Genomic DNA, 24474 nt, shown 5'->3' with positions numbered 1-24474 from the left:
TGTATTAATAAGACCAGTTCTCTTAGGAGCTGTCTACTGAGTTGAGAACAGGTTTGACCAGATGGAAATTCTGTCAGAGTTAACTTGCTGTGTGAAGGCCCTTTGATGCGAGAACAGAATAAACTGGGGAAATTGAAGACAGGCCAGCTATTTTGAAACACCAAAGAAAAAAGAAATTACAAGATGAAACTGAGAAGACAGATAGGAATATAAAAACCTAAGTTGGAAACGTCTTATTCCAAATACGATGGGAAGGCCCTGGTGTGTCTTCGGCAATGGAGGGATGATCACGCTAATGTCGTGAGAAGATGTCCTATTGCGAAGAGGCCTTTCTAGATCTCTCAAGATGCAGCTCTTCTCCATCTACAATTCTTACTAAAAATTGTTTTCTTCCAGAGTATGAATGCTATTTATAGTTCAAACGATGCTGTAAGACACTGTGTGTTCCCCCGTGGCAGAGAAGACAGCATCCGTTCCTTGGCTTTTTCCTTTGGGGAACCTTAGGGAAGACCCGATGTTATCCCTTCCCCCATCCGTTTCACTGGTGCGCCTCTCCTTATCCTTGAGAGGTCAAACTGGTGCTCAGACCAGATGGGCAAGCGTTTATTCTACCAATAACCCTTGGCAGAGGGACCCCTATGAATTCCCAACCTTTGCCAAAAGCACCTCACTCAATTAGAGGCTGAATTTGAAACTGCTCTTTGGGGTGCCATTAAGTAACAGGAGATTCTGACATTCCCCTGTTAAAGAGTCTTTGTCTGTGGGTGGCAGGATTTGGAGGCAAGCTGCAAGCGTGATCCATGCGCCTGCTGTTTCACTGCCACGGGCCTATATTAAGACAGGATTTGTCTCACCTCCCTGACGCAGAGATGAGCCCTGAGGCCCTCTGATGCTAATGAAAAGACACAGATCCTTCAGAAAAGCAGAGGTGAGAAGGCAAATTGGTCTCTAGTACAGTAGAATAATCAAGACCGACATTGAACAATGTATTTCAAAAGAGTTAGCATAAGCATTTTGAGTGTTTCTTCAGAAGGAAATGATACAAGTCTGAGGAGATATTGCTACACCACGTACCCTGATCTGATCATTCCAGGTTGTATAGAAATGAGGAATAGCGGCCTGAACTCCACAAGCAGGCACAAATAATGTGTTAACTAAAATAATGGGAAGCATCTTTAAAGACAATTGGGTAAAGAAATCTTCACCAGTTCTTAATTCTGCTCCAAAGCAGATTGCCAGACCATCCGCTGTCATTTTTGTGAGTAGATTTCTTTGCCTCTTTTACTAAGTGGCATACAGGATTTATTCTCCCACAAAGGTTGGCCTCACTGGCCAGCCTTCCCTGCTGCACAGCTTGTAGGAATAGGAAGTGGCTGGAAGGTGTGAGGGCACAGGAAAAGGCAGAGAGAAGAGTTACGAACTTTCCAAGTGTGACGCTCTTAAGAGTGACAGCGACTCAGGAGCCCAGGAGAGTGTTCCTTACCCCAATCAAGGCACTCTACGCTCCAGTGGATTCCTAAAGGACAAGCCATCCATGATCGTGACCAGGAAGAAACAAGTTTCTGGTGATGCTGTAAGCATCCTGGCAGGAACAGAGAGAATCTCAAAGGAAACCCTGTGCACCTCCCTGGGGCACTCGAGCTATTCAGACAGTTATTGTCCAGGCCTAGAATTTCCCTAGGAATTGCATCCTGGGAAAAAGGAATAGACTGAAGCCTGGGATTAGCCAGAGGAAGAATTTGTTCCCCAGGAAGAGATATCACAGTTAGAGCCCCGTCAAGGACAGGTCAGTGATGAGCCTGGCCACACCCTGATGGACCAGGCCTGCTTAGTTACATTTGCCTCTTGCCTTCTAAAAAATCCTCAACTTCCTGTCATTCGGAGGGTGTCCCCGAATCTCTTTACTCCTCTTCCTAAGTGGCCACATCGACTCATCCTCCCTTTTCCGCTTCGCACTATTACTTGTCTGTGTAATTGGCTTTTCAAGCGTGAGTGGCTAAGCTTGTCCCGGCTTGTTAGGACCCAGGCTCTGGTACTAACTGATCCCACAGCAATTGTTTTATCAAGCCATATCCAGAAAAAAAAAAACAAAAAACATTTTGAGGGTGTAGCTCCTCATAACAAATTGACCCTGGATGGAAAGCAAAGACTGAATGGGCTCACAGAAGTGCTGAGGTCACTTCACTCCATGGACATCCTCTTCTTCCCATTCAGCTGGCATCGGTACCTTTACACCTCTATTGGGAAAGCAAAGAAATGAGTGTCTAGACCTCGGCCTCTCTCGAGAAGGTCTGATCCTTGGTGTTGGTTTCTCCACTATTGGTTCAACTGGGTTTTGCCTTCCTTTTAGTTTGGGGTCCTGATGGCCACTTTTGTTCAGGCTGTGTCAGTTCTGTTGGGCTACCTGGCTTCTTTTGCAGTTTAGATGACTTAGATGAGCTGATTTAGAAGCTCTTTTGAGTCTATCTAGAGTTTCCTCTAAGTATCTGGGAGTTGTGATGGTTAATCCTGACTGTCAAATTGATGGGATTTAGAATCTCCATGGCAACAAATCCCTGAGTAGATCTGAAAGGGATTGCCTACATTAGGTTAACTGAGTTGAACAAACATTCCCCAAATATAACTGGTATCATTCTATGGACTGTGGTCCCAGCCTGGGTAAAAAGGAGGAAGCAAACTGAGCACAAACATGCATTGCTGTCTGCTTCCTGATTGTGGATGTGATGTGACCCCCCCCCCCCCCCCCCCCCCCCCCCCCCCCCCCCCCCCCCCCCCCCCCCCCCCCCACCCCCCCCCCCCCCCCCCCCCCCCCCCCCGACTGCTGTTGCACCTTCCCTGCCAGGATGCGCTGTATCCCTGGAACTGGGAGCCAGAATAAACCTTCCCTTCATTAAGATGCTTTTATCAGGTATTTTGCCATAGCGACAAGACAAAAAAAACGAGGATTAATCATATGACAGAGAGGCTAAAATGGTCTTTGGAAGCTTTGTTGAGTCATTAGGACAAGGTTGTTGAGGGGGTTCCTACTGTGATCTGTGTAGCCAAGGAAACTACTGAGTCTGTCTATCTTGGCACCCACCAGGGAGAAGTCTAGATGAGTGGACTTTTGTAAATGAATGATTTCTTTAAAGATTTGTTTCGTGTTTTTAATTATGTCCCTGCATGTGTCTATGTGTGGATAAGTGTACCTGAGTCCAGGTGCCCTCAGAAGGCTGGGGTGTTGGATTATCCTGCAGCTGGGGTTACAGGCAGCTACAATGGGCCATAGGTGCTGGGACCCGATTGGCACATATAAAGTGAGGGATCTGTATGTTTTAACACAAATGTGAGTATTTCGGACCATTAGCAAACTATGTCAATATTCGTATATAGCAGCTGTTGTCTATTTGTTTGTTTGTTTTCCTTTTCTTTTGACAAAAAGATGAACTAAAACGCAGGAATTTGGCCTGGAGGGCCAGCTTAGGGCATAAAGTACTTGCTATGCAATCGTGAGGAGCAAAGTTCGGATCCCACATAAGAGCTGGGCAGAGGTGCCAGCCCCTGTACACCCAGCACTGACACAGAACCTGGTTGCATTCTGTAGATGTCCAGAGAATTTGAGCCAGGTAGATTGCAAAGGTTTTTCAGAGGACATTTCAAGACAGGATAGTATTAGGCTGTGCCATTGTTAGGCCTGATTTTCTCTGGGTCTACAGCCTGCCAGACCACCTCACAGGAGAAATTGGAGCCTGGACAACGATTTGGCTATGGTGAGCAGGCTCATACCTGACCAGGACTGTTCAATCATGCATACCTCTTTGAAGATGGATGCTAGAATGAAATCCCACACTAGCTCAGAATTGAGTATAATAAAGGATTATTTATTTAAGGGTAGACTCAGATCACAGTCCTCTGCAGGAACGGGAACAGCAACTGAATCCAGCAGCAGGAAGAGACATAGCGTTTATAGTATAAGAGGCCATGTTGGGTAGCTTAAAGGCTACTGGCTTTGGGATTTCCTACAGCACCTCTTGTTCTCTTCATAATCCTGAACCTCCCTCCTGTCAAGACCACAAGGATGGACTTGTGGAAACTGTGACGGGAATCACCGGGCCTCTTTTGTCTATTCCTAATGTGGCCACATGGAGTACTTCTCCCTTTTATGCTTTTCACAATTACTTGATACTTTAATTGGACTGCTGAGGCTGAGTGACTGACCTGACCTGGTTAGCATTGCCAGGGCCCAGGCTTTGACCCTAACTATCCCAGTAACATTCCTGAGAAGTTGTCAGCATTGTGTAAAATGTCTTTCTCAGACATAAGCTCCCTCCTTTGGCTTCAGTTTTTACCTTTTCCCACTCTGAGATTCCTGGAGGAATTTCAGTTTTCTGGGGTTTGTTTTCTCAATTGCCTACTCAAGCGCCTAAAAAACTGAAGGATGGGTACAGTGCCCCCCCTTTTTTTCAACATATTTGATCATGCCACAGCAGTTCTAAACACAAACCAATATTAGATTCAGATCTTTGGTACACTCTGATCTCATAGCAGCATGGGGCATCATAACAGAACCTTACTTAATATTTTAGAGATTTGAATCCCCAAGAGGAAGATTGGATAAGGGTGAAGAAGAAAACCAAATACTGAGAGCCTGTCTTTAGACATTCCTCTCAACCCAAAATGGGGAGGAGGGAATACCCCTAATTGCACAGAATAAATTCTCCCTAAGGAATTTAGTCATATACTAGATTGTTCCCCAACTTTATCAGCCCTACAGTTTATAGACCAAAGGCAGGACATTTAAGAGGGCCAAGGTAAATTCAAGGGTTCTTGAATACATTCAGTCAAGACTGAGAGCCGGGAATTCATAGTGACAGAGCTGCGAATATTTCTCTGCAGTCCTGTCAGCCCATGTAGAGAAACAGAGACAGCTCTTCCAGCGAGGGTTCCAGGAGCTAAGACTTTCTTAGGTGTGTCGGATAGGAAGATGGAAATTAAAGCAGTTGGAAGTCCCTACGGTAACTAAGGTAATGAGGACACTGAAGACAAGACTGGCAAGGAGAACAAAGGTAGAGAGCAAAGAGATTGGGGCAAAATCCAGACTGAGAATGGCAGCCATGCCTGCCCAGAAAACTAGGTAGGCTTCCCTCTGTTCCCCTAAACCCAAGCCCCATCCTCATCCACAGCTCTGTGGCAAAACACCTTGGGCAGCCTTCCCTGCTCCTCTGTTTCCTTCTCCTGCAGATCCCACAGATTTTCCCCTTCTAATCTCTGTCCCCCAACTCTTTGCTTTGTCCCAACCCCCAGCCCCAGTAGGGCCCCACTGACAACTCCAAGGGCTATTCTTGCCAGAGCAATAAGTTTGCTGACTACAGATCCACACCCCTCCTTCTGCTTCTTCAGATCCAGTCCCCCAGTCGCATCCCCAGGTCTGTAGCAGGAAACCTGCTGAGGTTTCTCCTTCCTCTCTGACCCCATCCCCGACAGATCACAAAGACATTCTCCTCCAACCTTCCTTCCCCCCATCTCCTCCCAACTTCCCAGCCTCCAACACCAGCAGGCACTCCTGGGATCAATCCAGCCAAAAAGGAACACCAGGGAAACAGGGAGGCTGAAGACCATCACCCTCCTCCCCTCCACACCCAATCTCATCCTCAGCTCTGCAATAGACTGCCTGCTGTGGCCTCCCTTCCTCCTCTGCCTACATTACCCCTCTAGTTGCTTTATCCCCAACTCCAGCAGGCATTCCCTGCTGACCCACAGACCACTCCTGCCAAGGAAACAAGTAGGCGGTCTGTAGTTCTTCCCCTTATTTCTGTTCCTCTAGATCCACATCCCCAGCTTCACCTGAAAACTGCTTTCCTCCATCCTGTGGCCTTCTTCAGACACTTAGCCTAACCCCATTCGTAAGTGTCAGCTCCCAATAGGGAGAAACACATTTTACCTGGAACCCCCAATAGCCATGCCTATGTCTTATCAGCAACCACACTCTGAAAATCCAGACAGGAAACAGAAACCAAGGGAAAAAATGCCTACCTAACAAAGACAATTTTAGAAATCAGCACCTAGACCTATAATTGTCCCAATCACAGATGCCTAAAAATGCAATTAAAAAAAAACCCAGCCAGGATAATAGGTAACCACTAGAGACCAGCTCTCCTACCGCAGCAGGCCCTGAGTAGTCCAACATAGATGCAGTACAAGAAAAAGGCCTTAAAGTCTGGTGGTGGTGGTAGTAGTACATACTTTTAATCCCAGAACTCAAAAGGCAGAGGCAGGTAGGTCTCTGAATTTGAAGCCAGCCTGGTCTACAGAGTTCAAGGACAACCAGGGATATAAAGGGAAGCCCTGTCTTAAAAAACAAAAATCAAAACAAAAACAAACAGAAAAAAGGAAGAGGAGACCTTAAAACTGACTGTATGAAGACGATAGAGGTCCTTAAAGAGAAGATTAATAAATCCCATAAAGAAATCCAGGAAAACACAAACAATGGAAGGAAATGAATAAAACCATCAAGATCAGAAAATGAAAATAGAATCAATAAAGAATACCCAAACTAAGGGAATTCTGGAAATGAAAAATTTAGGAATTTGAATAGAAACCTCAGAGGCAAGCTTCACCAACATAATAAAAGAGATAGAAGAAAGCATCTCAGGTATGGACGATATGATAGAACAAACGGATACATCTATCAAAGAAAAAGTTATATCTAAAAAACTCTGCACACAAGATGTGCAAAGACTCTGGGATGCCATGAGAAGACCAAACTTAAGACTACAAGGATAGAGGAATGAGACAAGAAGAAGCCCAAAGGCCTAGGAAATACTTTAAACAAAATCATACAAGAAAATTTTCCTAACCTAAAGGAGATGCCTGGGCTGGAGAGATGGCTCAGGAGTTAAGAGTTCTGACTGCTCTTCTAGATAGGTCCTGAGTTCAATCCCCAACAACCACATGGTGACTCACAACTGTCTATAATGGGATCTGATGCCTTCTTCTGGTATGCAGGCACACATGCAGACATTAAAAAAAGAGTTGCTTTACAGGTACATGAAGCATACAGAACATCAGACAGATTGAACCAGAAAACTAAGTGCCACTGCCATATAATAATCAAACACTACACATATAGAATAAAAAATATTAAAATCTGCAAAGGAAAAAAAGACCAAGAACATATAAAGATAGACCTGTTAGAATTATACCTTACTTCAGAAGGGATAGATGTGCTTTAGACTCTAAGAGACCATAGATGCCAAGCCAGACTAACATACCTGCAAATCTTTCAATTACTATAGGTGGAAAAAATAAGATATTCCACGATTAACCCAAATTTAAACATCATCTCTCTACAAATCTAAACTTACAGAAGGTGCTAGGCAGAAAACTCCAACATAAACAAGTTAACTATACCCATAAAAACACTGGGAATAAATAATCTTATACCAGCAAAATCAACAGAAGGAAAACACACACACAGACACACACACACACACACACAAACACCATAACTGTCACCACCAACAATAATAATAAAATAACAGGAATTAACAATCATCTGTCATTGATGTCTCGCAACATCAATGGGCTCAATCTCAAAAAAAAAAAAAAAGACAGACAGACTAACATAATGAATGTGAAAATGGAATCCATCCTTCTGCTGCATCCAAGAAACACATCTCAACATTAGCCTTTATAACTGCATGGAGTAACTCTGTATCTACTGAAAACAATTATAGTCTATGTGTATATGTACGTGCATATGCTCAGAGAACCTTGCTAACTGGTGGTTGGTTACAGTGTTGGGTCTCTCTTTATAGGAAGCCATACTTTCAAGGACAGTGCATAGTTATGAATAAGCAGGTCTTGAGAGCGAAGCAGTTGAAAAATTCAAAAATATATAAATTCAAATATTTCAATACTGAAGCAAGAGCTTTCCCCCGTGTTTTAGTCTGACCTATAGAACTATCAGTAGGAGCTCTCTTGCTAGTGCAAGCATTTCTAAGAGAGAAGATGGAGGTGGCAGTGACTTTAGGCAGACCAGCACCACCTGCTCTGTGTTCTATCACAAACAACCACGTGACTGGAGAAATTCACTTCCTCCTTCCGGGACTGTTTCCAATTGCGTGTTGCTGGAATGAATGTATTGCTAAGTTCGGGTTACACAGGGACTTGCTGAAGGCCCACCTATTCTTAGCTGTGCCTCAGAGACAAAGGCTCAAAAGGCACCAGGCAGTGCCTGCAAATCTGCATTTTATCAAGCCCCTGGTTGAATCTGATGCATGGAGAAATTTTGGAGAAACCAAACAGATGGTCACACATATCATAAAATTCATTTTCTAACTAATTGGGAGTGTCAGTAAAAGTAACTGTAAGTGGAAAAAGATAAATTTTTATAGAACAGTGTGCATTTTTTTGTTTTTAAATAATTTAATATAAAAATACAAGGGAGGAAAGAATAGGTAATATTTTTTTTCTTCCCAGAGCAAACGCTTTTACATTTCTGTGACTTGTCTAAATAAAGAATATGTATTCCTATGCTTATTTTTATTTTTTTCATTTATAAAAGTTTATGTGTGGGTGTTTTTGCTTGCATGCATATCTGTGCATCATGTGGTATATGCGGTGCCCTCAGAGGCCAGAGGAAGGCCTTGTGTCCCCCTGGATCTGGAGGTACATATGGTGTGAGCTGCCACGTGGATGCTGGAAGTGAAACCTGGTTAGGGCTAGTCACTGAGCCATCTCTAGCCCCTGGATGCCTGATTTTTATATTTATCTATTTGCAAGGAAATTAATCGTATTGGCCTGTGCGACACTTTTTATTTTTATAAATACTTTCTCAGCAGCTGTTGCGTCGCCTGAGACCCAGATCTGATTCTCTCCTCTGCACAGCCAAGCATTTCCTTTTCTTCTGTGTGTGAACCACACTCTGTTTGCAGACCCACTGCTGACAGGCGCTTGACGGTTTTTAGGGTTTTGGCGTTACAAAGACATACTACAGTAACTTTACATGTTATTAAAAAATGAAATAAAACAGCTAGACTGCAGGGCGTATCCGTTTTCAGATGCTTACATGGGCTTTCGGCAGTGTGCTTCTGAGTGGCTGGGTTTGCAAAGGTGGTGTGCCCTCACTTTGCACTCCTTAAAGAGATGAGAAGACACTCATTCACTGGTCCCACCAGCTGGATCAAACATGCATGAGATTCTTTCCATCAGCAAAAGCCTTGTATTCTTTCTTTCAAAAATATTTCTCAGTTTGACACTGCTAATTCCGAAAGGGCTTAAAAGATTTGTTCTCTCCCAGCTACCTCTAAAGAGTTATGATCCATCTCTTGCTTTTCTTGTCCCAACTTTATCCTTCCTGAATTCAAGGAACAGAGGCTGGAGGGTTCCTCTGGTCTTTCCAACAGCAGCTCCAAGACCTTGGGCCTAGGTAGGATTGTCTATGCTTATGGGTTACCTGGGGGGCAGGTCAGAAGTCTGACCATTTATGGGCAGGGAGGACTGAGGAACTGATGAAACCAAGCTGTGACTCTTGAGATGTGGCTCCCCTGCCACCTTCCTCATTGCAGGGATCTTTATTTTATTGGACCAGGTGATAAAGAGACGTCACTGTAAAAGCCTCCCTGAGCCGGCCCCTGCAGCCTTCAGTCCTTCAGTGGCACCTAATCCGGTTGAGCTCTTACTGCCCTTGGGCCCACTGGCCTTGAGAAGGCCGCTGGGCGACTCTGCCTGTTACTGGGCAGAGAGAAGAGAGGCGGGAAAGTGGCGGGCCTTGACTTGTTCACTGGGCAGCCAGTGCTTAGAGACGAACGGTAAACAAAGGCAGCCTCAGCAGGCTGTGCTGCTCCTTCAGGAAAGAGACTTGCAGGCCATTGATCCTGTTTATGGCTGGGAAGTTTTTCTAAGCTGAAGGCCTAGCCCAGTTCGCAGAGATATCTGGATGCAGCCGTTGACAAAGGACACAGGTACCGCTGGGCATGGCTCTCTTTTCTCCTGTAAATCTGAATCAGGGAAAGCGTGAATCTGTGGCAGAGGAGACTGGGAGAATTAGGATGATACATTTGGGTCAGGTCCTGCGTCAGTGATCCTGGCAGAGTATTTACCACAGGCCTCTGCAGGGCCTGATAATATGGCGTTTGTTGTCTAAGCAGAAAGGGGGGACTCAGAAGAGAAGACATGAACTGTAGTCAGACTCTTCCCTCTTTCGGCTACTGCCTTGCAGCTTGGCTTCTGTGTGAATTGAAACAATTAAAGATCCTAAGACTCAGTTTCCACGTCTGTAAAGTGGGGACAGCAAGAACCACATGGCAGCATTTAGTGTGTACTCTTCCAGTAAGCAATAACGTTTCTGTTTCCGAGAAATGACTGTTTTGGATATTGCTTAAAAACATACCGCTTCCACCTTCGTATTTATTGATAGGAATTTGAGTTGGCAGGAACCAAAACAGTAGACCTGAATAACAGCTTAAAGTGCCAATATATAGCAGTTAATCAGCCAGGCGGTCGTGGCTGGCTTTTAATTCCAGTACTCGGGAGGCAGAGGCAGGAGGATCTCTGTGGAGTTCGAGGCCAGTCTGGTCTACAAGATCTAGTTCCAGGACAGGCTCCAAAGTAACACAGAGAAATCCTGTCTCGAAAAAAACCAACAAAACAAAACAAAAAATCCAAAAAACAAAACAAAAAAAAACCAAACAAACAAAAAACCCAAAACAGTTAATCAGAGCTTTCTAGATTTTTTTCTTTTTTTGGTGATGGATGTTCTTAACTCTCTCACTCTGCAGACCCACCCTAAGCTCTGACCCTTAAGGTCACATGAACCCACTAGATACTAGAAAGTTTGATTTGACTTCTGTCCGAAACTCCTTGTCTGATGAATCCTGTAAATTTCCCCTTTCTGACCTAAGAAAGCAGTTTCTTGGGTTCTGTAGACCACTGACTAGTCCTGGCTCTGAGTCTCCTTGAATACACTAGAGCAATCCTTCCTCCAAATTCCAACTGGCTGCGACTGGTTGTTCTTCCTGGCTGGAACTGGTTCTCTCAAGCACACTGTGGGGACTCAGAGAAGTACAACTCTGAACTTTTAATATGCAGCCGAATCACCAGATGGTTGTGATACAGGTTCTCACTAGGTCTGGGACACCCAGTGCCTGCATTTCTAACAAACATCAGATGATGCCACCGTGGCTGCTCTGAGCTGAAGGGATAAGGACAGGAACCTTGCAGGTCCCAAGGTCACCTGCAGCCTTCTCTTGTGAAGCCATTTCTGTTCTCAAGCCATAGTTCTGCATACACCTGCATTGTTTCCTGTGCTCACCCATGCCAAGTGTTAATAACATGAGTAGATGGTGTTAGTTGAGAAATTAGCATACGCCTGACCTGGTGACTTATTGTGAGAAGAGAATACATAGCTCTCCGGAAGTAAAGCAAGGGCTGGTTCCATGCTGACCTCAGAGTTTGTCTAGTCCTCTATTTAGTGATTCCCCATTCTTTGCGAGTGTCCATGGTCTTGTGACTACCCCAGCATAAAGACTTACTCTGCCGATGTCTTCTTTGGGGACTTTATGGAAACCTGGCCGTCACGCCGCTCTTCATGAATTGTCTGCCCAGCTTTCCTTGCCTCGGCCATCGATCTCTTTATTCTTGTATCTCCAGGAGGTAAAGTGGCTGTGTTTGCCCCGGGTTGTTGGAAATAGTACAGTTGGCGACACAAAGTGAGCAGGAGGTGACAGAAGAGGGGAGGAAGTTCTCAGGGAGTGGTGGAAAGGTCTAGTCCCGGTAGTCTGGCACCAACTAAATGGCAAGATTTCAATGTTGGGCATTTCCAAAAGTACCATCGAAGCATTTCCTTTCTTCCATCTGCCCTTCCTCCCTTCCTCTCCCTCCTTCCATCCCTTTTCTATTCCTCCTCTGGTGTTTTGATGAAGTCTTATTAAGGAGTCAAGTCTTGCTTCCATCTCAGCCTCCAGTCAGACACTTGGATGACAGGGATAAACCACAATCTCAGGCTTCATTTACCTCTTCATTTCTGGATAAAATATATCCACAGAGTAGAAACAGCTCTCAACATCCTCAGCCATTCATCCAGTGTTCCAGCTGGGATAGCAAGGACAGGAAAGAAGAAAGCGCATGGTACACCTGAAGATAGAAAGGGCTGTGGTGACAGGGGGTGAGGCAGCTGCAAGGGTGGGGCCTGAGGGTCCTGAGCCTTTTTCTGGAATGTTGATCAGAACAGATCCTGTAGGGAATGGAAAGCTGCTGAAGGTTGGATTTGGGTTTTGGGAATAAGGATTCTGCAGGGTAGAAAAAGACTGGAAAGTCAGCAAGACAGGGATGAAAGAAACCTTTCGGGAGGACTACAGGGAGCACTCGGGGAGTGTGACTGATGGCTTAGACTATGGTGGAGCAGGAGGACTACAGGGAGCACTTAGGGAGTGGGGCTGATGACGTAGACTATAGTGGCAGCCAGTTTTCAGTGCTGGAGATAAAAATAGATGTTTTTAGAAAGAGTTGAAGGTGGGTGGGGAGTTGAGGATGGGAAGGGACCAACAATGATACCTGAAGGTTTGGCCTGAGTGCCTAGAAAGGCAGTCGGCTTGTTCCATGTGTACTACTGTGGAAGAATGCTGGAGATTGAGTGATTTCGAAAGAGCAGAACTGTGTTTTTAACAGCTCTGCTAAGATGAAGTCCGAGATGAAGATACCAGTGAGCTGTCTGTCTGCTGATGGTCCAGTCTCTGCTTCCAGGATTGCACCTTGAACACAGTGTCCTTTGAGGAGAAGAGTGCCATGCCCTCAATTAGCAGAAGGTAGAAGGACATCAAACTCAAAAGGCACCTAATCCCATCCACAAGAGTAAAGTCCCCAAGGCGACACCTCCAAGTATTGCCTTGCTCTGGGGATCCATTTTGAACACACCACAGCAGTGGGCGCGCCATGTGTTTAGATGAGGAACAGTAAAGGGGAGGAGAAAAAGAGAGTTTACTCTTGTAGAGCCAAGCAAAGTTAAGCAGCAGCTATAGACACAGGCGAAAGTTTGAGCATGGGACAGAGCTATGAACGTGACGGGGTGACTGTTGACAGCTTCAGAACATGTGGAGTGATTCAATAAGAGTTGCTAGGCAGAAAGTACTCTGCGGGCCACCAACATCTGGCTGTCCTTGGGACAGTGTCAAGGACAATATCTTTCCACACACTTCTTTTTCAATTCCATCCTTAGCATACATTCCCAGGAAGGAAGAATATGATGGTGGGTATGGGCAGTCCGTGGCTCATACTGCACAATGCCAAATGGCTGTATAGACTCAAACAGGCCAGCATCTTAGGTCTCTGAGGGCAGCAGCCTCCAGGAAACTTTAGAGCATTGAATACCCATCAACAAAGAAGCTCACTTGGTAAGTAGAAGAGCAACCTCATGGCTGTTTCTGTTTGCATATCTTTTGTTTCATATAGGGTAGACAATTCTTCATGCTTTTTAAATAATACATTATAATTTCTTTATGCCTTCTCTTTTAAGAAAAATATGTGTGGGGGCTAGAGAGTTGGCTTAGTGGATAACTGGCTGCTCTTCCAGAGAACCTAAGTTCAATTCCCAGCACCTACATGGCACCTCGCAACTATCTATATTCTAGCTCCAAGTGATTTGACACCCTCACACAGACATAAATGCAGGCAAAACACCAATGCACATAAAAAAGATGTATGTGTGCAAGCTCACGCGTGTGTGCGCATCTGCATGTGTGTACATGTATGTGTGTGTGTATTTGAAGAGGGTAATAAATCTCTTGGAGTTGGAGGCAAAGGCAGTTTTTAGTTGCATGCGCAGTATAAGTTCTTAATTTCTGAGCCATCTGTCAGGTTGCAGAATGACTTTTCCTTAATCTCAGGATCTTGCTTATTTACTCTCGGGACCCCTATGACTCTTTCCTCTCTAACTGTTCAGATCGAACTCACTTTCAGCTTGTCCTTTCTCTCTTACCTGATCTAGCTGTGTCTGCTGTACTGTAGTTTGTAGATGCCACAGGGAGGCACAGCTTGCTAATTCCAGGACTGAGGAGGCCTGTCTAGGGGTGGGGTGAAGCGCAGAAAACAACCTAGCACCTTCTCTTCCGAAGCCTTACAGTACGGAATGCTGGGAAATGCCTCTGTGGCTCCCACTCTTAGCTCTCATCGTTGCCTGTCTGGGCAGAAGTGAGATCTGGGTGTCAGTGGGATACACAGAATTAAGCTGTTCTTCCCCAGCCACGACTATTTAATAATCTACTCTGGGTGGCTGAGTTTGTCTGAATGGGATAATTGTGGTTCTGTAAGACTAGTTTAAAACAAGATTTGATTCGGTGAGGTTTATGACTGGGCGAGAACCCTCTTGAGCCGCTGTCCTGTCTGTGTCCCCTCAGTCAGAAATTTGTTCCTCATTGGTTGCTGCACAAAAACGGGGGATCATGTTCTCTGTTTTGGGGGTGCTTCCAGAGCTGCCTGGGAATCTGCCCTTCAGTGTGTTTGTCTTGTTTCTGGGCATTCTTACTCCAGGCGCATCTGCGTTAACTGTGGGTGATCCCCTCTTGTTCATGTCGTTCTGTGTAGCATTTAGGGACATTCTGTAGGTGATGATGGGTTGATGATAGATTTGAAGGATTATATTTTTAATTTTAATGCATTGCTCTAAAAATGCAAATAAATTTAATTCCCAGATTAGAAGGGAGTTATGAGTAGGCCCAGTCTGCAGCCCACATCTTGCTAACACATTTTTAAACTTATTACACAATACATGATCATTGGACACTGGCATTTTCCATTTGGCTCAATGCCCTTGCGATCCATCCACATTACTACACATACCACTCACTGACTTTTATTTCCCTGTAGGTATTTTTATGGTTTGACTATACCACGATATGTAGATCCACTCACTAGACAAAGGATATTCCATTGTTAACAATTTTTTGATATTATAAATAAAGCTTATGTTATGAATAAAATCAACAATCATATATAGATTTTCAAAGTTCAGGCATGCTGTAGCATGTATCATTACTTTATCCTTTTGATGACTGAATGCTATTTCATTGTATGAACATTCCGTATTTTGCTTATCTAATCATTGACTGATAAACCTATGAGTTGTTGGCTGTGTCCCTTTGTTGTTGTTATTGCTGTTATTGTAATCATGATGAGAAAGTTTCTTTTTATTTCTGATTAGCTGAGAAATCATGAATGGGGCTGTTTTCCTCAGTCACTCTCTTATATATTGAAGCAGGGTCCTCACCTGAACTCAGAGCTCAACAATTTGGTTAGTCTAACTGGAATCACAGGCAGGCTCCCATGCCAGCTTAGGATTTACATTGCTGGAACTCTGAATCCCAGTACTCCTTTGCTGTGGGACAAAAGTCTTTTATCCTGTCACTTGTATTATTTTGAATAAAATGCTGATTGGTCAGTAGCCAGGCAGGAAGTAGAGGCGGGCAACAAGAATTCTGGGAAGAGGGAAGTTTCAGTTTGCAGTCATGATCCAGACACAGAGCAAGCCACGTGGCTCACTCAGGCAAGAATTATGGGCTAATGTAAGTTATAAGAATTAATTAATTAGAAGCTTGAGCTAATGGGCCAATCGGTTTATAATTAATGTAGACCTCTGTGTGATTTCTTTGGGACTTAACGACTGCGGGAACCGGGCAGGACAGAAAACTCACTCAACACTCCTTCTTGTGTGCAGAAAGTGATTTTACCTGCAGAGCCATCTCTCCGGCTCCTTTGTTACTGATTTTCAGTTTAATTCTGCTGCAAATAATTTGTATGATCTCTGGAAATTTGCTAAAGTGTGTTTTATTGTGTACAATTGTGGTAGGTCTTGGTAAAAGTTCCATTTGGGCCTGAAAAGAATGTATAGTCTGCTGGATATAGTAGTCTATAGATGTCAATTGGGTCCAGTCGGCCGATGAGGCACTCAGTTTAAATACATCTTCATCGATTTTCTGCCTGCTGAGTCTGTTCGTTACTGAGAGAGGAATGTTGACATCTGCAGCTGCAATAGTGCGCTGTTTATTTCCCACTGCGGTTCTACCAGTTTTTGCCTCACGCATGCACGAGAGTGCATGCAAGTGTGTGCGTGCATGCCTGGGTGTCCGTGTGTTTAGCGTGCAAAGTAATGGGCTTCATTATGGCATTTTCATGTTTGTACGTCACTGTTCTTTGCTCATGTTCTCCCCTCTACCGTCCACTCTTGTCCTTCCTTTTCCCTTCTGCCTCCTAGATAGTCTCCCTTCTGTCATAAATAAAACTAGATTTTAAATATCAGAGAAAGCATGCGTATCTATCTTTCTTTTCCTCATTGTCCTATCCTCTTGCCCCTCTCACCCAGATTATTTTGTTTAACATTACATACATAGCTTCATCCACTTTCTTCCAAGTGATAGAATTTCATTTTTATTTATGATCAAATAAAACCCCCTTGTATTTCTATACCACATTTTATCATTTATCTGTTGATAGGCATCTGTACTGGCTGGTTTTGTGTATCAACTTGACACAAGTTAGAATCATCAGGGAGGAAGAAGTCTCAGTTGAGGAAATTCTTCCATGAGATCCAATCGTATAGTATTCTCTCAATTATTAATCAATAGGGGAGGGCCCAGCCCATGGCAGGTGGTGCAATCCCTGGGCTGGTGGTCCTGGGTTCTATGAGAAAGCAGGATGAACAAGCCATGAGGATTCTTTTCAAATGTAAATTGCTAGATTGGTGGAGCATAGTATTTTGAAGCTTGACTTAAAGGCTCAATACACAAGCACTTTTGTTTTTGTTGTTCGAGACAGAATTTCTTTGTAGCTTTAGAGCCTGTCCTGGAACTAGCGCTTGTAGACCAGGTTGGCCTCAAACTCACAAAGATCTGCCTGCCTCTGCCTCCCAAGTGCTGGGATTAAAGGTGTGTGCCACCATTGCCTGGCTTACACAAGCATTTTTTTAAACTCACCACCTAAATAAGATGACTGCTACATAAACAGGGGTAGCTCTAATAAGCCTCCTTAGCTAACAGGTCCCTCCCTCCCTCTTATAGTTATGTTACCTTTGTAATTCTACAGCGGTTAAATTCCACCTTCTTTGTCTAGAGAAGGGACCATTTCTTGCCTTGTTTGGGGTTTAAAGCATTTTCATGGAAACTTCAAAAGTTTAAGGAAACTCTGAAAGCTGTCAAGTTCTCTATTCCCCACAATTCATTACCATCAAATGTGACAGCCGAGGCTTCAGCCAGCTTATGCTGAGGACATAGCTCGAGTCCCACAAGACTTCGGAAAGGCTGAAGCTGCGCTTCTAGAAGGGCAGGCAGGACTGTTTGTGCACAGGTGGAACAGAAAGCTGTATTAATAATCTTGAGTTACATTTTTGACATTTGACTTTAAAGTTTTCAGATAATGTCAGAAAGACAGTATGTTTAGAACCGTGCGCTTTCCCCTTTTCTCAAGCTAATTGTTCCTTTCAGAAGAAAAGACCAGGCCCCAGGCTCAGAGTCTCTGGAGCATATTGCCTGTCATGAATTCATTACATTAAAAAGAATGGTTATAATTTTCCTCTCGTTATGTCTAATGATACAAGTTTTCCATTACTATAATAACAAACGGTTTCTTTTGGAAAACTTTTTCTTAAGTGAATGAGACTGTAAAAAACATGAGAGATAGCATGTCAATGACTTGGGGTGGGGTAGGAGAATGCCACCTCAAATGTCTCCAACTTGTTCCTCTAGATGGATGTCAATGTTCTATTGCTATGAAGAGACGCCATGACCTCGGCAACTCTTATAGAAGAAAGCATTTGCTTGGGGCTTGATTACTGTTTCAGAGGTTTAATGTGTTATTGTCCTGGTGGGAAGCATGGTGGCAAGTAGGCAGCCATGGTGCTGGAGAAGTTGAGAATTCTATATTCAGATCTGTAGGAAACAGGTAACGAGAGACAGCCGCTGGGCCTGTGTAGTGGTTTGACTAGAAATGGTACCCATAAACTAATATATTTGGATGTTTGAGGTCACCACAGAGTAACACTATTAGGAGGTGTGACCTTGTTGGAGGAAGTGTGTCACTGAGAGTAGGCTTTAGGGTTTCAGAAGCCCAAGCCAGGCCCAGGGACACCCTCTTTTCCTACTGCTGGCCAGTTCAGATGTAGAACTCTCAGCTCCTCCAGCACCATGTCTGCCTGCATACTACTATGCTTCCCAGCATGCTGATAATGGACTAAACCTCTGAACTGTAAGCCAGCCCCAATGAAGTGTTTTCTTTTATAAGAGTTGCTTTGGTCATGGTGTTTCTTCATACCCTAATTAATACAGCTTTGTAGGACTTCTGAAACCTTAAACCCCACCCCCAATGACACACTTCCTTCAACAAGGCCACACCTACCAATCCCTCTCAAGTAGCACCACTCCATAATGACCAATGAGCCTATGGGAGCCTATGGGGGCCATTCCTATTCAAGCCACTACAGCCATCAAGGGAAGAGCTGCTATCCTTGCCATGAGGGAGAGTGTCTTTGAAACCAAGACAAAGAAAAATCGTACCTCTGTAAGTCACTCCTGTCCTGTGTTTGGTCACAGTAATGCAGAAGTCACGGCAGAGAGTTCCAGAAGAACAGAGCCCTGGTGTCTTTAGTCGTTTGAGCTTAGGCATGAACAGAGTAGGAGACTCTTTTCCTTTGGGGACAGGTGGATGCAACTTGTCTTGATCAAAATCAGGTCTTGATTTGACTGTGGGTGGATGCTTTTCAATGACTTTCCAAAGGCACAAGTAGGGAGGTGGTGGGATGGGGAGCGTTACTGAACAGAGTAGAGACAAGATCGGTCTGCAAGCTGCAATTCCTTGGAATCCTCCCTGGTTTCTTCTGGGGTGTCTATTTTGGGGGCCCTGAGATTGTTGAAGTATTTCACTAAGGTTGGAATGGGATGTTTATATAGCGTGTCAATCCTGGCAGGCAGATGGAAACAACACTGTATCTTCAAAGTCCTGTCGTTGAAGTTGCTCATAGTTCTGATGCTTAAAATCTCTGTTTGGATGGCCGCTGCAGAGATGGAAAAAGACAGTAGTCAAGATGAGCTCGGCTCCTTTTCTATTCTGAGGGCTTTAATATAACCGTGACAGTTCTACGATGCAGCAGCTGCTGACCCGGGTCTTCAGATAACAACACCAATTCTCAGAGAGGTTAAGCATATTCCAGTGCACAAGGTTACATAGCCGCAGAGTCAGAAAGTGGGGATTCAATGTCTAAAGGACATGCCGCATCTTTTTCAGAAAAAGAGTACAGGATGAAAGCAGGGCTGAGAAGGCCTGAGCAACACCCCTCCACAAACTAAAATAGGGAGATCCATAGCTGTCTTTTGGAAATCTGTGACTGTTACCTTATGTGACAGAAGAGACTATATATGCAATTGAATGAAAGGATCTGAGATGGGAGAATATTCTAGATTATCTAGGTGGATCTTAGTCATCACTGTGCTCATAAGATGGGGCAGGTAGAAGAGAAAAGAGTGTGACTCTAGAGCCGACACTGGAATGATGTGGCCATAAACCCAGAAATGCTGACAGCCATCAGAAACTGAAGGAACATGGAAAAGGCTCCCTTAGAGCTTCAGGAGGGAGCGTGGCCCTGTCCTGACTCTGATTTCAGCCCCGCGAAACTGATTTCAGACTTCCAGCCCCTGAAATCATGTGAAAATGAATTTCTGTTATTTTAAGCCACCAAGCTTGTGGTAATTTATTATGACAGTAGTAAGAAAATAATAGAGGAAGTATGTGAAAATATAATAAAGAAAATCATAGAAGGCCTGAGGGCACATTCTGAAAAGGGCCTGAGAAGACATTTTGAAGGCTGACACTTCAGAGGGTGTGAGAGGCAGCATGAATACTGAGGAAGTCAGGAGAAGAGGGAGGAAGAAGCAGCAGAAAACAACGGGAGGAAATAGATAGGGCCTGGCCACCTGTCCGCACGAGACAGCCGGAGTCCGCACGAGACAGGTGAGGTGGTGTGTGTCGTCCGCCCTGCCACCTTTGACCACATGTTTGTGCCCTTCCTTTGTTGGCATCAGTATCCTGAATGCCAGAGAAAAGACCTGGTCTAACTTTCCTCCTAGGGCATCCAGAGGGGTGTATGTCTCTCTAGAAGCCATGGGCCAAGGTTAGAGTTCCCCCATGATTCTTTGGTGGAAGCTGGAGAGAGGACTGGGAGGTTCTCTGGGTTTCATTGTTCAAGGCCATGACTCGTCAAAAGACAAGTAGGGCAAGCAAAGACTGTTACTTCTTCAGAAGACAGCACTTGGCAACTCCTGCCAGGTAGCTTGACAACAAACACACGTGGCATTTGTTGGGGTAGGTGGCCTCAGTCACAAGCAGCTATCCAGCGATCATCCCTCAGCCGCTGTCCGGGACACACGATCAGGGTTCTTCCTTGGGGGCAGAGGTAGAGTCAGTGATGAAAACGAGGCACTCACATGACTGGTGAGGCCCAGGTGAGGCGAGAAGTCAGACTGACACATGCTCAGATGCTGAACTTCCTTCAGTGGCTCAGCTGAAGGCCTGGGCTCAGATGCTCCAGGCAGCCTTTTCTCGGAGCGTGCTACCCTTGTCCTATCCGCTAGCAGCTCGTAGCTGGCCAGGCTTCCTGTTGCTGCCAGGCAAGAATGCACACTGTGCCTGCTCATCTCTGTGACTCTGCCTCCAAACTAAGCTTGTCTTCTCAGTCATGCAGGGCTTTTGTGTTCTTGAACACTGTTAGTCTGAGGGTATTTGTCCTTTGCTTGAATCACCCCTGCCCCGTACCTTCTCAACTTCTGAGTCTCAGCTCGAATGCCACCTCCCAAGATTCCTCTCCTCATCCTCTCCTAAAGTACCCCGTATCCTGTTGTCCACATGCTTGCCTCATTTTCTCTCATTTTATGAGATGGTGCTATTTATTTGCTTACCTGTTCATTGCCTTGTTTTCCCGTGCCTGTTTCCAATCCTCACAAAGGCAGGGTGTTATACTTACTGGCCACTTACCTACCCAGAGAGCTTGAGACATATTATGCCCTTAATAAATACCTATTAAATAATGGACAGCTCAGATAGCAGTGTCAGTATAGCCTCATGGATGGAATTCTAGCTTCTGTCTCCATGGCCCATGTGAGAAGCACTGACAGCTACAGGTAGCAGAATTTATTAGCTTGAGCCAAACCACGACCCTGGAAATGCACAGGGTTGGGAGCATATGAATGCTTAGCCTTGGATGGAAAGAGGGATCTAAGGTTGCGAGATGACTCCGGAAGCCCTCAGGTAATGAGGTCCGTGGAGACGAGATACAGAGAGTTCATGAGAGATGAGGATGGGCGTTGTTGTGTAAGTAGGCCATAGCAGCCCCCATTAGCTTCATGCTTTTCCAGAAAATTCCCTCTGGCTGGCTGACCAGACTGATCTGTGTAATGTGATCCTGTGTTCTTTTAATAGTAAATAGTACCCTATGTAGTTCATTGCGCAGCAGTACCTGCCCACCAGACCACTTAGAGGAACTTGGCGAGAAGCCCAGAGGCTTCACGGTGTGATGAAAGGCTCAGGACTGTTCTCAGCTCCCGGCTGCTGCTCTGTAAGGTGCTTTGTGCCATGCCCACAGCCGGTGGAATGTGGAGGAGAAGCACATAGCCCTGGAGATCAGGAACATGAGCTTAAACACAAGCCAGGTGATACTATGGGGCCAAGTCGTTCTGCCTCAACCCCTCACTTTCCACGTCTGTAAAGTGGGCCTGACAACAACAGCGCTGTTTACATTCTGTAGTGAGGCAAGGATGGTCGATTCAGTTGCCACACTGAGCCTTGCCTGACATTTGGGAAGCACTAGGGAAGCGAGATCTTGTTCAGGGGAAGTGTCAAGGAGCTCTGAAACCACAATGTGACTCCGGCTTGGTTCCTGAGGCCTGGCCTGGAGTGGAGTCTGTGAAGTAGACCCACAAGGGCTACTGCTGGCCATTGGGATGTCCCCTGCAGGCAGCCGGTGTGGATGACTGTGGATAATGGCTGCCAGGGACTATAGGATTCCAGATGGTTCTAGGCACCTGTGTTCAGTTCTGCCTCCCATGTACGCTCGGGGCAGGTGATGACACATTGCTGCAGCCCTGGAGCCAGGCAGGCAAGCAGTTTGCACAGAGAAGTGGCACGTACACATTCCTTCCTGCAGAGCCATCTTGGCTTTGGAACAGGTACGGGGGCGGGGGCACAGAGCCACATTCAGTGTGGCTGCTGTGATATTGACACGACACTTTCTGTAGTAAGAACCGCAGCTTCCGGTCTCGAGGGTCTTTTAGCCTCGACAACAAGAGAGCCCTTGTTTGACAAATAACCACGTGTGTGGTCTTCTTGTTGGATGCTGCCCTTCTTTCAAATAGAACATTGCGACTGGCCTTTTATGTTACCTTTGCTGTGTTCTTACTTCTGACGTGGGTTGGCATCCCCGTCTAGTGTCTGGTCACCCAGGTCTGAAGGCTCCGTTTAGTAGTTCTTGGAGGGCAAACCTACTGACAATAAACTAGTGTTTTTGTTTATATGGGGATGCCTTATTTTCCCTTTCAGTTTCTTTTTCAGACTTACTCATTTGTTTTATTTGTGTGTGTGTGTGCGTGCACGCCTGTCTGCCTACCTGCCTGCCTGAATATGCGTACCACGTGTGTGCAGAAGCCCACGGAGGCCGCAGAGGACATTAGATCTCCTGGAACTGGCAGTTACAGGTGGCTGTGAGCTGTCATGTGGGCGACAGGAATCAAACACGGGTCTTCTGCAAGAGCAGCAAATGTTATTAACTGTTAAGCTGTCTCTCTAGCCCCTCTCTTTTGATTTCAAAGGACTGCTTCATTCGGTACAGAATGCTTGACAGCTCTTCTTTCTCTGTACTTTGAATATGTTCCTGTTACCTCCCTGCACCGGAATGGGTTTAAATGGCAAATCAGCTGTGTGTACCTTATTGAGGATTTGCTATCTGTACCTTCTTTTCTTCTCCCTGCTTTCTATGGCCTTTAGTTTGTTGTTCGATGCTTACTTATGGTGGTATGCTGTGGATCTGGCTGGTCTTATCTTTCTCTGTCTTCCCTGAGCTTCTTAGACGTGTGGCCGAATGTTTTCCCTTATATTCAGGGCGATCCTGCTCGTTGCTCACTCTGCTCTTGTTTCTCCTTTCCCAGGGATTCTGGCTTGCAGGAAGTTAGTGAAGCTGACGGTGTCCTACAGATAACTGAACAGTTGCTCATCTTTGTTCATTATTTTTTCTTCCATCTCCCTAGGCCCATAATGTCCAGCCCCCTGTTTGTGAGTTCACTGCTGTTGATAACATCAGCTGTCTGCTGAGACATTTATTTTTCTCTTTGATTCCTCTTCTTAGAGTTTCTGTCTCATCACTGCTGTTCTCTGCTTAGTGAGGGATCTTTCTGCTGCTTCCCCTCAGTTTTTGTTATTCTTCCTCCTCCTCTTTGTCTCCTCTTCCTCTTCTCCTTCCTTCTCCTCCTTCTTCCCCCTCTCCTCCTGTACATAAGGTCTCTCTACATAGCCCTGGCTATACTAAAACTCACTTTGTAGACCAGGCTGGCTATAAACTCATATAGGCCCACCCGCCTCTGCCCCACAAGTGCAGGAAAAGACGCACACCACCGTGCCTGGCTTCCCTTCCATCCTTTAGACACAGTTCATGTTGGCTATGTGAACACTTTTTAGGCTGCTAATAAAATGACTTTGTCTAGTAGACCCAGTATCAGTGTCTCCTTAGGAATAAAGACTTGTCTGCTTTTGGTTCTGTGTATGGGCTGCTTAATAAAAGATTTATTTATCTGTATTTTATGTGCATGAGTAAAATGTGCATTTGTGTACCAGATGAATGTGGTGCCGGTGAAGTCCAAAATACACCTGGAACTGGCGTTCCAGATAGTTGTGAGCTACCAGGTGGATGCTGGGAACTGAACTCTGGCCCTACGCTCTTGCCCTGTGAGCTGTCTCTGCAGCCCCTATGAGAAACTTTTCTTTCTTTCTTTCTTTTTTTTTGCATGTATTGCATTTTTTCTAGGGTGGATTGAAAATAACATTTTAACTAGTAAAGTGAGCACTTGAAAAATGTCCCTCCTGCTTTGCTCCAGGACTGCCACAGTTGTTCTTCATCTTCATCGCTACTGCTCAGATCTTTAATTACTTCCCAGAACTTCCTCTCCAGCTCCGCATTCTCTGTTGTGTGTGGCTGCTGAGGTCACACTCAGTTCAGTTGTCACTTAAAGGTTGCTGAGGAATCTCTTCCGTGCCTCCCGATGCGCATCCTGATAACACCCTCATTCACATAAATACAAATAAATGAATCTGTTATTAAGCAGCCCACACACAGAACCAAAAGAAGACAAGTCATTGTTCTTAAGGAGACACTGACATTGGGCCTACTAGACAAAGACTTTTCACTAGCTGCTTAAAATGTCTTCGCATAGCCAATACCAACTGTGTCTAAAGAACTTCAAATGCCTGGATCTA

General features: G+C 45.1%; 1 protein-coding gene across 4 annotated transcripts in view; it reads left to right on the top strand.

Moving 5' to 3' along the window:
- Positions 1-9821: 9821 nt before the first annotated feature.
- Positions 9822-24474, top strand: part of Frmpd2 (FERM and PDZ domain containing 2) — a 99252-nt gene continuing 84599 nt past the window's right edge. For all 4 annotated transcript variants that reach the window (XM_050140746.1, XM_050140745.1, XM_050140744.1 and 1 more), the window contains exon 1: positions 9822-9944. In XM_050140746.1, the coding sequence (XP_049996703.1) occupies positions 9920-9944 (25 nt within the window). In that variant the 5' untranslated portion in view covers positions 9822-9919. The remainder of the gene's footprint in view (positions 9945-24474) is intronic.

Source organism: Alexandromys fortis, unplaced genomic scaffold (assembly GCF_014885135.2).
Source record: "Alexandromys fortis isolate MF-2015 unplaced genomic scaffold, M_Fortis_MF-2015_v1.1 scaffold_46, whole genome shotgun sequence".
In the NCBI taxonomy this organism is placed as follows: Eukaryota; Metazoa; Chordata; class Mammalia; order Rodentia; family Cricetidae; genus Alexandromys; species Alexandromys fortis.
This window is presented reverse-complemented; position numbering and strand designations above follow the sequence as displayed.